The sequence below is a fragment of the Miscanthus floridulus genome, unplaced genomic scaffold (assembly GCF_019320115.1).
Source record: "Miscanthus floridulus cultivar M001 unplaced genomic scaffold, ASM1932011v1 os_1691_1_2, whole genome shotgun sequence".
Taxonomy (NCBI): Eukaryota; Viridiplantae; Streptophyta; class Magnoliopsida; order Poales; family Poaceae; genus Miscanthus; species Miscanthus floridulus.
Window position 1 is genome coordinate 6,369 of NW_027097855.1, and position 12,072 is coordinate 18,440.

General features: G+C 48.1%; 1 protein-coding gene across 1 annotated transcript; it reads right to left on the reverse strand.

Moving 5' to 3' along the window:
- Positions 1–2,290: 2,290 nt before the first annotated feature.
- Positions 2,291–11,597, reverse strand: LOC136534218 (uncharacterized). Its single transcript, XM_066526680.1, has 15 exons — positions 10,844–11,597; positions 9,714–9,834; positions 9,078–9,326; positions 8,710–8,863; positions 7,816–8,333; positions 6,500–6,852; positions 5,899–5,954; positions 5,715–5,754; positions 5,530–5,627; positions 5,316–5,407; positions 3,773–3,872; positions 3,485–3,688; positions 3,272–3,309; positions 2,620–3,137; positions 2,291–2,518 (listed from the first exon to the last, which is right to left on the reverse strand). The coding sequence occupies exons 1-15, from the start codon at positions 11,315–11,317 to the stop codon at positions 2,501–2,503; spliced, it is 3,033 nt and encodes a 1,010-aa protein (XP_066382777.1). The 5' UTR covers positions 11,318–11,597; the 3' UTR covers positions 2,291–2,500.
- Positions 11,598–12,072: the final 475 nt, after the last annotated feature.

Sequence of the window (12,072 nt, forward strand, 5' to 3'; positions counted from 1 at the left end):
GGCCTCCTCTCCGGATCATGATGGGTGGCAAGAGGTGCTGCCCCATTAGGGCGTCGCAGCCTCACGGCACCACCGTCAGGTTCAGCAGGTCGTTGGTTGGCGCTTCCTCGATGAGCTACGGGGCCGGTGTCTCAATTGCCTGTCCTAGACACACCGCGTGGCGACATGCCGCCTCCCATGTCGGTGCCTACGCTGCAATGGTTTGGGCCACCTGGCCCGTGCCTGTAAGCGTCTGTGAACTGTTCCTGCTTCGGTGGTCGACGACGGGAGCCGCCAGCGTCGTCGCTTAGGCGCGTAGGCTGGTCGTCGACTTCAGCCACCTGCCCACGTCGGTCTGGCGGAGTCGGGCGGGGCTGTGCATGTGCCGTCTGCCGGTACGCCTGTCGGCCGAGGCCATCGGCGCTGACGCAAGAGGCGCCGAAGATGGCCACAGGAAAGCACCAACGCCCCATCCACCGATGCTGCGGCCGACCTCGTCGTGCCAGTCAGCGGGACGTGCCTTCCTTGGGTTGACCCGTTGACACTGTTTATTCGGCCTCACGACGTGTTCCCTGTTTGCGACGCCGCGGATGACCCAATGCTCGAGGAGTTGGTTGCCTCGATCGCCCCCATCCGGTTCGACCCGTAGTTGGTCGTCTTGGAGGGGCCTTCGAGTGTGGGGGGTCTAGCAGGAGGGTCGCTCTTTCCGGCGTAGCTTTGTGGATCGCCTGACTTGACCGCACGTTGCTCCCCCCGAAGTAGGAAGTGGCCACGGACGTCTGTGCCGGATTCAGAAGCTATGGAGCTTGAGCTGTTGAGGCCCAGCTGTGGGTCATCGACTGACGATGAAGGCCATAACGCTCAACCTCCACCAGCTGATGTGTCCCTGCTGACACATTGCGGGCACCCAGGGGGACCCAAGCTTGGGGAGGCATCTGGGCAGGCACATCTAGAGGATGTTTCCTCCGATTGGGAGCCGACTGCGTCAATGTTGAGCTCGCTGGCCCATCTCGCTCGGCCCCTTCTTCGGACGAGGAGCAATCGGACCACGCGAGGATGCCGTCCAGAGTTCCTTCCCAACCTGTGGCCTTGTCGCCCATGGGCGCGGCGGCGGCTGTGGCGCCAGCTCCGGTGTCACCAAGTGCAATCTCGCAGTATCTTCAGTCGCAGCTTTGCTCTGCCATCACGGAGCCGATCTTGGTCGAACCTCCACGTCTCCATGTTCCTAGGAGGCGTCGTGCGGCTGAATGCACATTCTCTCCACCACGTCGTAGCTGGAGGCTTACGGCCAAGAGCAGATGCAGAGCCTCCAACACGACTGTGCAAGCCCAGAACGTGTTGATGGCAAAATGGGGACTCCGCCATCAGGATCAGGACCCGCAGGACGATGCGGAGGGCGATTTCGATGAGTACATGGCACTATTTGGCGGGCCTCTCTCGGAGTCCAAGCGCGAGGCAATCAGGAGGCTCTTCCCGGCAGGTTGCGCGATTAAGGGCATCCAGCTGGTGGAGGGGGTTGACCTTGAGGTTTAGCCTACCTCTGGGTACACGCCCTAGGTCGTTCAATCGTTGCCCTATGGCCTAGTTTACTAGCTCGTTGTCGCTCAGCCCGTTGTTGTTTTTAGTCCCTCTTGTGGTAATAGCCGGGCTTCGTCGTAGTTTTCTTTAGTTTTTTCGCTCTGTTTTTTTTTTCTTCCTTCTCGCCGAGGAAACCTTTGGTTACCTAGTGTTGAGCCGTTTGTTATTTGGTTTGGTGTTGTCTACTTCCTCTTAATGAAATACATGCTACACGGCACGTTCGAGAAAAAAGAATGTTCTTTTTAGAATAGCAGATATGAGAATGTTCTAGAAGATGCTGGAAGCAAAGGATCCCTCTGCTACACGAGACAGAGTAGTAGTCTAGTAGAGGCGGAAGAAGAACGGTAATAGGAGATGGAGATGTGTTTGAGTTTCTGAATAATCCATTGATGCACTCGTTGTCGGCTCCCTTTGTACCATTGGCCCTCCTGTGCCCGACCATCCATACTCGACACTGTAGTACCATGGCATCGCAGAGGTCCGTCCAACGATGGAAGAAGCTAAGCAGACCAAGAGGTGAAGGCGTGGCGCTGCTCTGTGTGTTACTGCTAATACTGTCGCCAGTATCTTGTTAGCATACCATTATTTTGTGATACCGAAAGTAGAGTATTTACTCTTTATTATTAGTTAGTCTTTACGCACTGCACCGTAAACTAGCTAGTACTACCTACTACGTACATCGTCCACGTCAACAAATTTCGTCTATATACGGTGTTGGAGCTTTAGGACAGTGTGCTGGTTAGTATCATCGCGATCCCTGGTATTTGTACGTTTGTCCAAGTGGTTTAACATTTCTACGCAGGTACAAACAAATGTTGACATGTTCAAGGTCAAAATGATACCGTACGTGGCCCAAGCGAAGTACTCCAATTATTCTAAAAAATGAACAGGGCCCTTTTTCAATCTTGGCTTACTCCCTCCGAAACAGCATCGTATGATCGTATCAGTGGGACGTGAACGCCTGTAGTATTAGAAAATAGAATGAGAAGAACGCTAACGAGAAGCAAGCAATGCAAATTAGGCTGCACTCTACGTGATACTGATAGCAAGCAGGCCTCGTACCGAGAAGATGTTGCAGTGGCCGGGGTCGGCGAGGTGCGCGAGGAGGTTATCGATGGGGCCCTGGCCGGTGTACACGGCCTGGAACCAGAAGCCGACGAAGGCGAGCATGGCGAGGCGGCCGTTCTTGATCTCCTTGGTGCGCAGCACCATGACGGGCTCCGGGGAGCCGCGGCCCCAGTTGGCCCAGTCGAACCACAGCCCGCCGGGGTACCCGACGTCCGGGACGGGGTTCTTGCGGTTGGGGAAGCGCGGCTCGATGTCGACACAGCCGGGCCTGAGGAAGTCCGCCCACCGCCGGCTCTCCGCCCACCCCATCAGCGCCATCTGCGAGATGAAGAGCGTCCAGGGGTCCGCGAAGTACTCGCGGGACCCGGCGTCGAACCACGAGTAGCCGGCGTCGATGAAGCCCCACCGCGCCAGGAGGTCCGGGATCAGGATGCCCGCCGCCGCCAGCATCGCCCACCGCCCGTGCATCAGCTCCGCCTGCGCGAACCACCGCAGCGACTCCGGATCCGAGCCTGCGCACATTAATTAATCATGGAGGAAATTGTGTGTTCTAGACTTCTGGCTAATAAGCTCTTAAAACCAAACCGAGAGAATGAGCGAAATATTGCAAGCATTCTGTTCTGTCCTGGATCATTATTTGTGTTACCTAGTCCGAGAGGGTCAAATCCAAAGTCTCCTGGAAGGCTGCAAGACAATTCGATCGCGAAGAAATATCAGAACAAAGTAAATGGTACCTCACCATCTTCATCTTATCCGTTAGATACATCTATGAGTTTATTTAATAGTTTATCCACTACACTGGGCAGTAATGATATATCAGTAGCTGTTGCATGTCTGTGTACACCGTGATATCACTTACCTGCCGTCGAGCCACGGCGGAGCGGATTTGCCGGGGAACCAGACCGGCCGGTCGGGGCCCAGCGGCTCGCACACGGTGGACACGCCGCCCTTGGTCGCGTTCGCCCGGCGCTGCTGCCGCGTCCTCGCAAACGATACCGCCGCAGCACCCGGCTTCAGGTGTGGCGGCGGCCTCGGGGCATGGCACGCCCGAATGCTAGCACTGCTGCAGAAGATACGGAGCGCACAGACGCACGGCGGCGGCGTTAGCGTAACAGCGGAGGCGAGAGAGTGCGCCATGTTTTTTTACCTTGGCTGGAGGCTGCATGCCGCCAACGAGCCGGCGGACGGCAGAGCCATCAGGAGGAGGGAAGGGGAAGATGATCGGGGCCTCGGGAGGATGCGCGCTTCTTATCGGATATCGGATTGGTGTTTCAGGATAGGGAGGGAGAGGGTGTGGCATATGTAAGGAAAGCCAGCCGATGAGGAAGCACCGTTGTATGGCTAGGACCTAAAGAGGCCTTCATCGGCCTGTTAGGCGCTGATGGACCTGTAAGATTCCTGCTTTAGGTTACACTAGTTGCCATGCACATGCTGCACGCACGTGTCTATGATATTAGCGGCATCTTTTCTTTTTCTTTTTCTTTTTTTGAAGCAGGTGGCATCTTATTGTTAATAATATGACACCATGGTTTTCTTGAAATATTACAGTATGTGTTTGTTTTACAAAGCTTGTATGCAGTTAATAAGGAAAAAACTAAATTAACTAATATCGAGAAAAGCTTGCAACGTGTAAGTCTGACACAGTCGCACCGTACTCCACTCCATTTGATCCTTTAATCATCAATTGTTGGAGGCGTGCTCTACTGACTTCTGCTTAGAGCATGTCTCATTGAGGACGTTTATTCATGAGGTAATATTGTAATTTCACATATAGCTCATCAGTTTATTTGAAAACAGAGTCAATACAATAAGGACTTCTAATTCCTCCATAGTTGGCACACCCTTGATGACAGAAACAACAAATGAATTTGGATTCCATAATTTGATTAAGGGTCTTCGATCAATTCTCCCAACAATTTGTCATGACTCTTTTTCATCTCGTGTTCCTTTGCAGGAGAATATAGTTTTTGTAGCTTATCCAAATATTTCTGCAAAATTTGTCTATTGTTTGTCCTGGGAACCTGATTAAAGTAACTTCCCGCCAAACACGATATATATTTGTCACATATATGTATCAAGGTTCACCATAATCCACAATCTTAATTGACATATTCTTACCTGAGTCAAAATTTCAAGGTTAATATTGCCAATGATTTATTCTTTCCACCCTGTAGGAGCTAACTCTATCAATGCTTCCCTGACTCCCTATACCAGGCTGACCAGATAACTGTAGTTTGGTATGTCTCCTCTCATTGATTCCATAACCATGTCCCAAAAAGCTTTCTCCACTGAAATTTTATTACCTGAGTCAAAATTTCAAGGTTAATATTGTCAATGATTTCTTCTTTTTTCACCCTGTAGGAGCTAACTCTACCAATGCTACAATTTAGATAGAAGTCATTACATGGAAATTTAGAATATGTCTTAAAAATTCAGTTTATTGTGTAAATACAGACATGCATCAAAGTCAAGGTCAAGCACATAAGACTGAATAACTGAAGTAAAAGATGACCATGTAACTGAAATGTTTGAACATGGAGCAGGAGGTGAGGTCTGTGTGTGACGGAACAAGTAGGCTTTTGCAACACACTGGGTGCCACAATTTTGTGTGTATTGTCCGTGCTAACACTACGGGCTACATTAAGTCCAAAGTTAATTCTATCAAATTTGAAGCGTAGTTTTCTAAAAACCTGTATCTAAAAACTGGCAAGCACACTGCTCCATGAAAAGAATAATCCTACCAAATGATGATGTGTCACTGTTTTTGTGGCCCGTGCTAATGCTACGAAAAATACAAAACAAAAAAAAATTACAAAAAAAAAATGAGATAAAATTTCCCTAGTATTAAGAAGTGGCATAATGTACATGCGACAGCTCTTTAACTGTACAGAAAAATAGACTTACCTCATATAGTCATATGTGACATATCTATGAATGGAACTATAACAATGTCCCCCAAAGTAATCTGCCTCCAGCTCTTCATTTACCTCCTTTATTCCATTCTGTGAAGCGTTTTGTTTATTAGAATTTTGAACAGTTTTTTAACAGTAAATTACTACTGAACTAATAATTCAGCTGTAGAAACCTACCAAAGCACCAAAGAAGCGAGCAACAACATCAGATGATCCCCTGGTTAGCAGATGACAGGATGCCAATAAAAAGTTGAACAGGTTCAGCTAGCAAGGGTGAGGCCTTCCACTGTTTAGACATCTCAAGATAATTTTTTGTTGCAAAAGTAGGAGGTGAAGTGGGCAAATAACAGCCAAAACCGACTCGACATCAATGTCTCCTTTCAAAGACAACTGTGTCGCATCCTCAATATTGTAGCCCTGTCAAGCCAAATAGTGAGCAACATTAGAAAATTAAATCTTGAGATATCATTTAGAGAGTTCCATAACACACTATTGCTGAGTTTATCATGACCTTGGAGGAGAAACTGATATGGCAGCATCTGTAAACTGAATTGTCATACAGCCTGAGCAACACCCACAGTTGTAATTACTGAAACCAAAAAAATTCTTCAGAAAAGGCAACTCCCAGTGCTAACCAAAATCAACTCCATATATTTGTTGTCACTACCTCGACAGATGCTGGTTGATTTGATAGTGGTAGCATAAGTTTACATACGGGGATCACCAGCAAAATACTCCAGAATTCAAACCATCATGTCTGCTCGGCTGATCAGATCCAAAGGGAAACAAGATAAAGTGGCAGGTCACATTATCCTGATTCCATTGAAACGATCAAACCTGACTACCAGAGAAAAAACAGAGGTGAGGCATGCGGTGATATAATGATAAGATCAAGAACCCATAATAAAACAAATTGTTACAAACACGAAACAGGGAACAATGAAAGATTAAATAATTCATACTGTGCTACTACTCTCGAGCTTATTCCAAACAGGGGCTGCCGGACAGGGATGCAGGGCGTCGAAGGCACAGGTGGGGATGACGGAGACGGCGGCGGGGTCGCGCTCGATGCCGGCATCAGCACCGTCGCTGGTGGTCGCAGGGTGGCGGGCTGTAAGGACGGCGAAGGGGAGGCCAGCGACGCCGTTCTGCGGGAGTCCGGGGCCGTGACGGTGGTAGCTAATCCGGCGGCGGCTGCTCGTCGAGTGGCGGTGGTGTGCGCCCCCCGCGCGGCCTCGAGCGGCGGCAGCAGCACGGTCGGATGGATCTGACCCTGACCCAGGCGGCAGCGGAGCGACGAGGGGAGGGAGGCGGCCTAGATCAGACCGGGAGGGGAAAAGTTAAGGTGATCGGGTGATGATGGATTGGTACGGGCGAGGTGGTAGCGGGCGGGTACCTCGAGAGTTGGGTGAAAAAAAATCACGAGCTCCGGGTGTTTCTCAATGGCAGGAACGCGTAAACGTAAGGTGCGGGCGTAAAATTGTTTGGTGGCCCACAACAAAACTAATTTAGACCTTCAGATCTAAATATGAGAAATCAATTCAACGGTCCTGATACAAGTGGGTATGAAAGTTTTGGGTAACACGTATTTCTCAATTCCTTCGTTCTTTTATAGCGTAGATAGATTTCTCGTCCCTTTGCTTTGCGGCAAGAAACAAACTAAAACTACATGAAGTCTGACCTTACATGGATAATTTCAAAGATAGGTTCCGCAGTAAACAAAAATCAAATAAAAGGATATGGTACAAGAATGCGTCGAAACTTTACCCATGTACAAGACGTCTTTTCTGGCTTAATTCAAACATCACTGTTTGTTCTAGCTACTGCTTTGCTAAAGCAGTTTTCAGCGTGAATATCCATTTCTTTTGAAGCCATCTTGACAAACCGAGCTTTATGAACACAACTTGAAAGAACCAACCATTCCAAGTTCAAAAAACTACATGATACATATACATCCACATCTGTTGAAAAAGGGCAGCTAAGTGTATGCTGCCGTGAACAGTAAACACTATCAAAAGTGTACTGTCAACTGTGCAACCGAGTTAGTTTGTAACAAAATACAGAGATAAAAAGTGAAAAGACAACAACATTCCTGGTGTGTGTCTACGAGACAGTATAGACAAGGCGATCTTCCTTAAATACACGTGCCTGAGAGGTCAAACGTGTAAAAGCTACCCAAAATTTTGCTTCTAAATGTGTGGAAAAGACTATGGCAGCTGTGAATGCTGAGTACTCCTACAGCAATAGTACATTTGGATCAATTACCCTTGTCAAAAACTGTAGTCGATATCAGAGATATTCTGTAACGTTGATTGTTTAACCAGCTCACGCCGCTCGTCGTACAGGTCCAGGTTCTTGCAAGGCATGGGGAAAACATAGCCAATGACCTGCCCCTGGACGAAGGAGCACTGGAAAACATGGTGCTTCTTGTCTACTATACCGATTGACATGTCATGGAAGGTAACATTCTTCACAGGGATCTCTGCGCTTCCCTGTATCCTGACTGGCACTCGCACACGATGCCCATGGATTGAGGTGTAAGAAATATTCCCGATGGTGGGCACAGCCTTTGGGTCGAAGCCTTCATCTGGGTGCTCGTTGTAGTCTGTCTTTATCACTATACCGACACGTACATTTTCCAAGGTTATGTTCCGGTACATGACGTTGGTTACATAGGCCCCTCTTCCGGGCGCAGTCTTTATCCTCACGCCTCGCCGTGAATCCCAGACATGAACATTCTCTACCAAAACATTCGAGACGCCACCAGACATCTCGCTTCCAATTGATACTCCAGCACTGCCCACAGAACGCAAAAGAGATGAAACATACAATCACATTGGTTTGTTAAAGTTTGAATAGTGGTGTTGTTTGATTTCCAGATCATGAAAGATAAACCAACAATGAGCACAAAATGCTATGTAACTAGTTCTTGTCTAGACAAATAGATGGTCCTAGTACATATGATGCATCTGTAACATAGAACAAATAGCCAGCAAGTAGTATGTATCAGAAATATACAAACGAAATATCTAACAAACTCGCCACAACTCTTTCATATTGTCTTCAGGACAAGAAGCGTCATACACTAGCCAATGATATTTCAAAACGCATCATGCATACATATGTTATAAAGCAAATCGAAACAGCCAAAGCAAACGATCTAATATTTTACCTGACCATAGAGCGGATTACGACATTCTGAATAGCAATGTTAGCAGATGGACGGCCATAAGCAATTCCATATTGATCCCAACCACTCTTTATGGCTATCCCATCATCACCAACAGAAATGTAACAATTTTTTATCACCACATTTTCACAAGAATCTGCATATACATCAAGAATAACAAAGAGATTGATTAATGAAGCATAAACTTAAAAAAAAGGCTCCAAAAGAACATGGACATGCAGTGCAGGTTTCTTGGGCTCCTATTGTTGCTGAAATGTTTAGGGTAGATTATAATACAACCTACAGGATGCAGCTATAAATGAAATGAATAAAGTTCAATAATCAGAAAAATTGCAAGCATTAGGAGTAACCTGGATCTATTCCATCAGTATTTGGAGCTCCAGCAATTGGAGCCAAGATGGTGGTTTCTGATATAGTAACATTCTTGCAGTCGTACGTGTGAAGAGTCCAGAAGGGAGAATCACGAAGAGTGATATTAGAAATGATAATGTCACTTGATCGCATGAGCTGCACCAGAGGACCCCTTGTGTGATTAAGGAGTTTTCTCCGAAATTTTATCCACCAACTTTGACCTTGTCCATTTATGGTACCATTATGACCTATTTTGCAGAAGGGTCAACTGAAATATTATTATAATTTCATGAAAATCAGACTGCAAAAGAGAAACAAGCAATGATGCCAACATTCACTTCTCTAACAGATGAGTCATGATATTTAGCTATATTTGACATAGCCTCATTAGAATAATAGCTTCAGATCCACACTTTCATTCTTACAATGAATGCATTGCTCGAGGTCTAATTAATTCACTTAATTCAAGTACGACTTGAGATTAGGTGTTTCCGTGAAATAAGTACCAAATTTAGTTTCAAAAGCTTTTAGCGCTTCCTATGTTTTTGTATGGTAGAAAATGTATACAAGCTGGAATTGATTTGGCATTTTCCATATGAATAAGAAAAAAAAAGGAACAAAAAAACACAACCTACCTGTTATAGTCACATCCTTCAGGTCTTGGCCATGTATAAGGCTCCCATATCGAGGTCCCTTGTGCTCTCTTCCATAGCCGTATGATGGTAGTGGAGACATTAATGGCCAATATCTTTCATCCTTGGATATAAGTAACATAAACAAGTCGCCAATGTTAACTCAATTGGTAAATAAGTGCACCAAACTGAAAAAGGTACCAGTAAAATAACATGTAAGAAACTCTCGACGTGCCTTGCCTAAGGTCGAGAGAATTTTATATAAAAAAAACAAAAGAGGTATCAGTGTAATTTCTTTGTTGGAGTAAAAGGTAACAAAATACAGAGAGAAAAAAAAACACCAGTCTCCTGGCCAATCACCACTTATAATGCAAGTAAATTGGTCAACTCTATACTTATTTGAATCAGTAAATGATGTCATGACAATTGACAAATAACAGCAGAAGCAAATGAAATAAAGTTTACAAAACAACTTGGTAGATAAAGCATGAAAATATTGAGTGAATTTAGCTTAACTTGAACCTGACTATTGCATAAAAGCAGAGACTCTCTGTCAAAAAAAAAGCAGAGACCAAATTTATTTGAAAGCAAGTCAGAACTGACCCAAAAAAAAAAAAACATCATGTTGGGACTAACCACCATGGTCTTTGGAACCTATCAGACTAACTTTGACATGCGGATGACTTCAGTGTTCAAGTAAATCCTTGCTCAAATGTCAACTTAATTCTTCAGCAAATCTTGCAGCATAGTTGAAAATGACACCACTAGACAGTCATTTTTGCGATAAACTTGGCAGGAATTTCTGATACAATTTTAAAAGAAACTATTTGTGTAAAAAAGTATTTGCCTGCCCTGCTCGGCAACACCGGTAATTAGTAATATATATCATTAAACTGCGTAGTATTTGCATTGCTCCCTAGATTGATGATGAACTCATCGTTTCATGCAAGGATCACTGGTTGCCATTACTTATAAAATGTCCTTGACTTAATATGATTGCAGTAGCAGAATTCTTTTTCGGCTTTTCACTTCCCAGAGTACATACTTGCACAAATGAATCCGAATTGACTACAGATCCGAGAGCAGCGTCTTTAGCCAAACAAAGGTGATGCAAATAGCAGCTAATGTCTCACCTGAATCCCTAGGATCTCCGCACCAGCGGCGAGGAAGAGAGTCATGTGGCTGGTGAGGTTGAACGGTGCCGTGAGCCACCGCCCGGGGGGCACGGTGAGCCTGCCCCCGCCCCTCTCGGCGATGGCCGCGATGGCAGACTCGAACGCAGCCGTGTTAACCGTCCGCCCGTCCCCGACTGCCCCGAACTCCCTCAGATCGTAGACGGGCGGGGAGGCCACCCACTGCCCCAAAGACGCCGCGGCGCGCTTCGGCATCGGCGGGCGCGTGTAGAGCCGCACGCGGCCCATGGAGGTGCCCTGCCACAGGATGACGAAACCGAAGCCCACCAGCCAGAGCGCGACCAGGCAAGCCCTGAACGATGGCGGGTTCCACCGCCGGTGGTGGTGCGCGGCGGCTCCACCCCGCCGCGGGGAGGAAACGACCGCCGCCGCCGCGGCGCGGGGGGAGGAGGCGGAGGCGGCGGTCTCCAGCATCGGATCTGATCGCGACGCTTGTGGGATCTATCTACGGCGCGCGCACCGGCCGGTGGGCGAAGCGGTCCCGGTTCGGGCGCGGGGGGCCATGGGGGAGAGGAGGGAGGGAGGCGCGCGCCGGCGGAGGCGGTGGATTCGGCCGGCAGCTCGGTCGTAGTTTTAAAAAGGGTAGGGCGGGGTGGAGAGGGTGGTGCGCGCGGCGGTGAGTGAAGATGGTGAGTGGCTGCTAGCGCCGCGGCCGTGGAGTTGCGTTGAGTTGAGAGTTGGGGGCGGAACCACGACCACGACGGCGGCGGCGGAATGACCGAGCTGCCCCTGGGCGGTGGGCGGTCAGTTCAGCTTCTTGGCGCTCGGTGACTGTGGGCTCCGCTGGCGCTGCCAGTGGAGGATGATTCCCACGCGCAAGCGCAACGGTTTTTGACTCGTCTAGTGGCGTGCGCGGTGCCCAGGGTTTGGTGTTTGGTCCATGTCCATGATCGTTTGGCGGTGCTCCGATGACGACGATCGAGAGGTTCGTCCTGTCGGAGGGGCATCCACGAGCACGACATGGCTCCATTAATCAGGGACTCCTCTTTGCTGATTCTCCGGATCCGGAGCGCGCTTTGGCGGCCGCTCCAATTTCAGTGTCGTTTCTGCACAGTTGGCACGGACTCGGAGGCTCTGCAGCTGCAATTGATCCTCGTGTCGCCTGCGCTGGGCGCTGCGGACAGCGTGTCGTTCGTTGTACCAGGAGTGGAGTATACTCTAGAAGTACT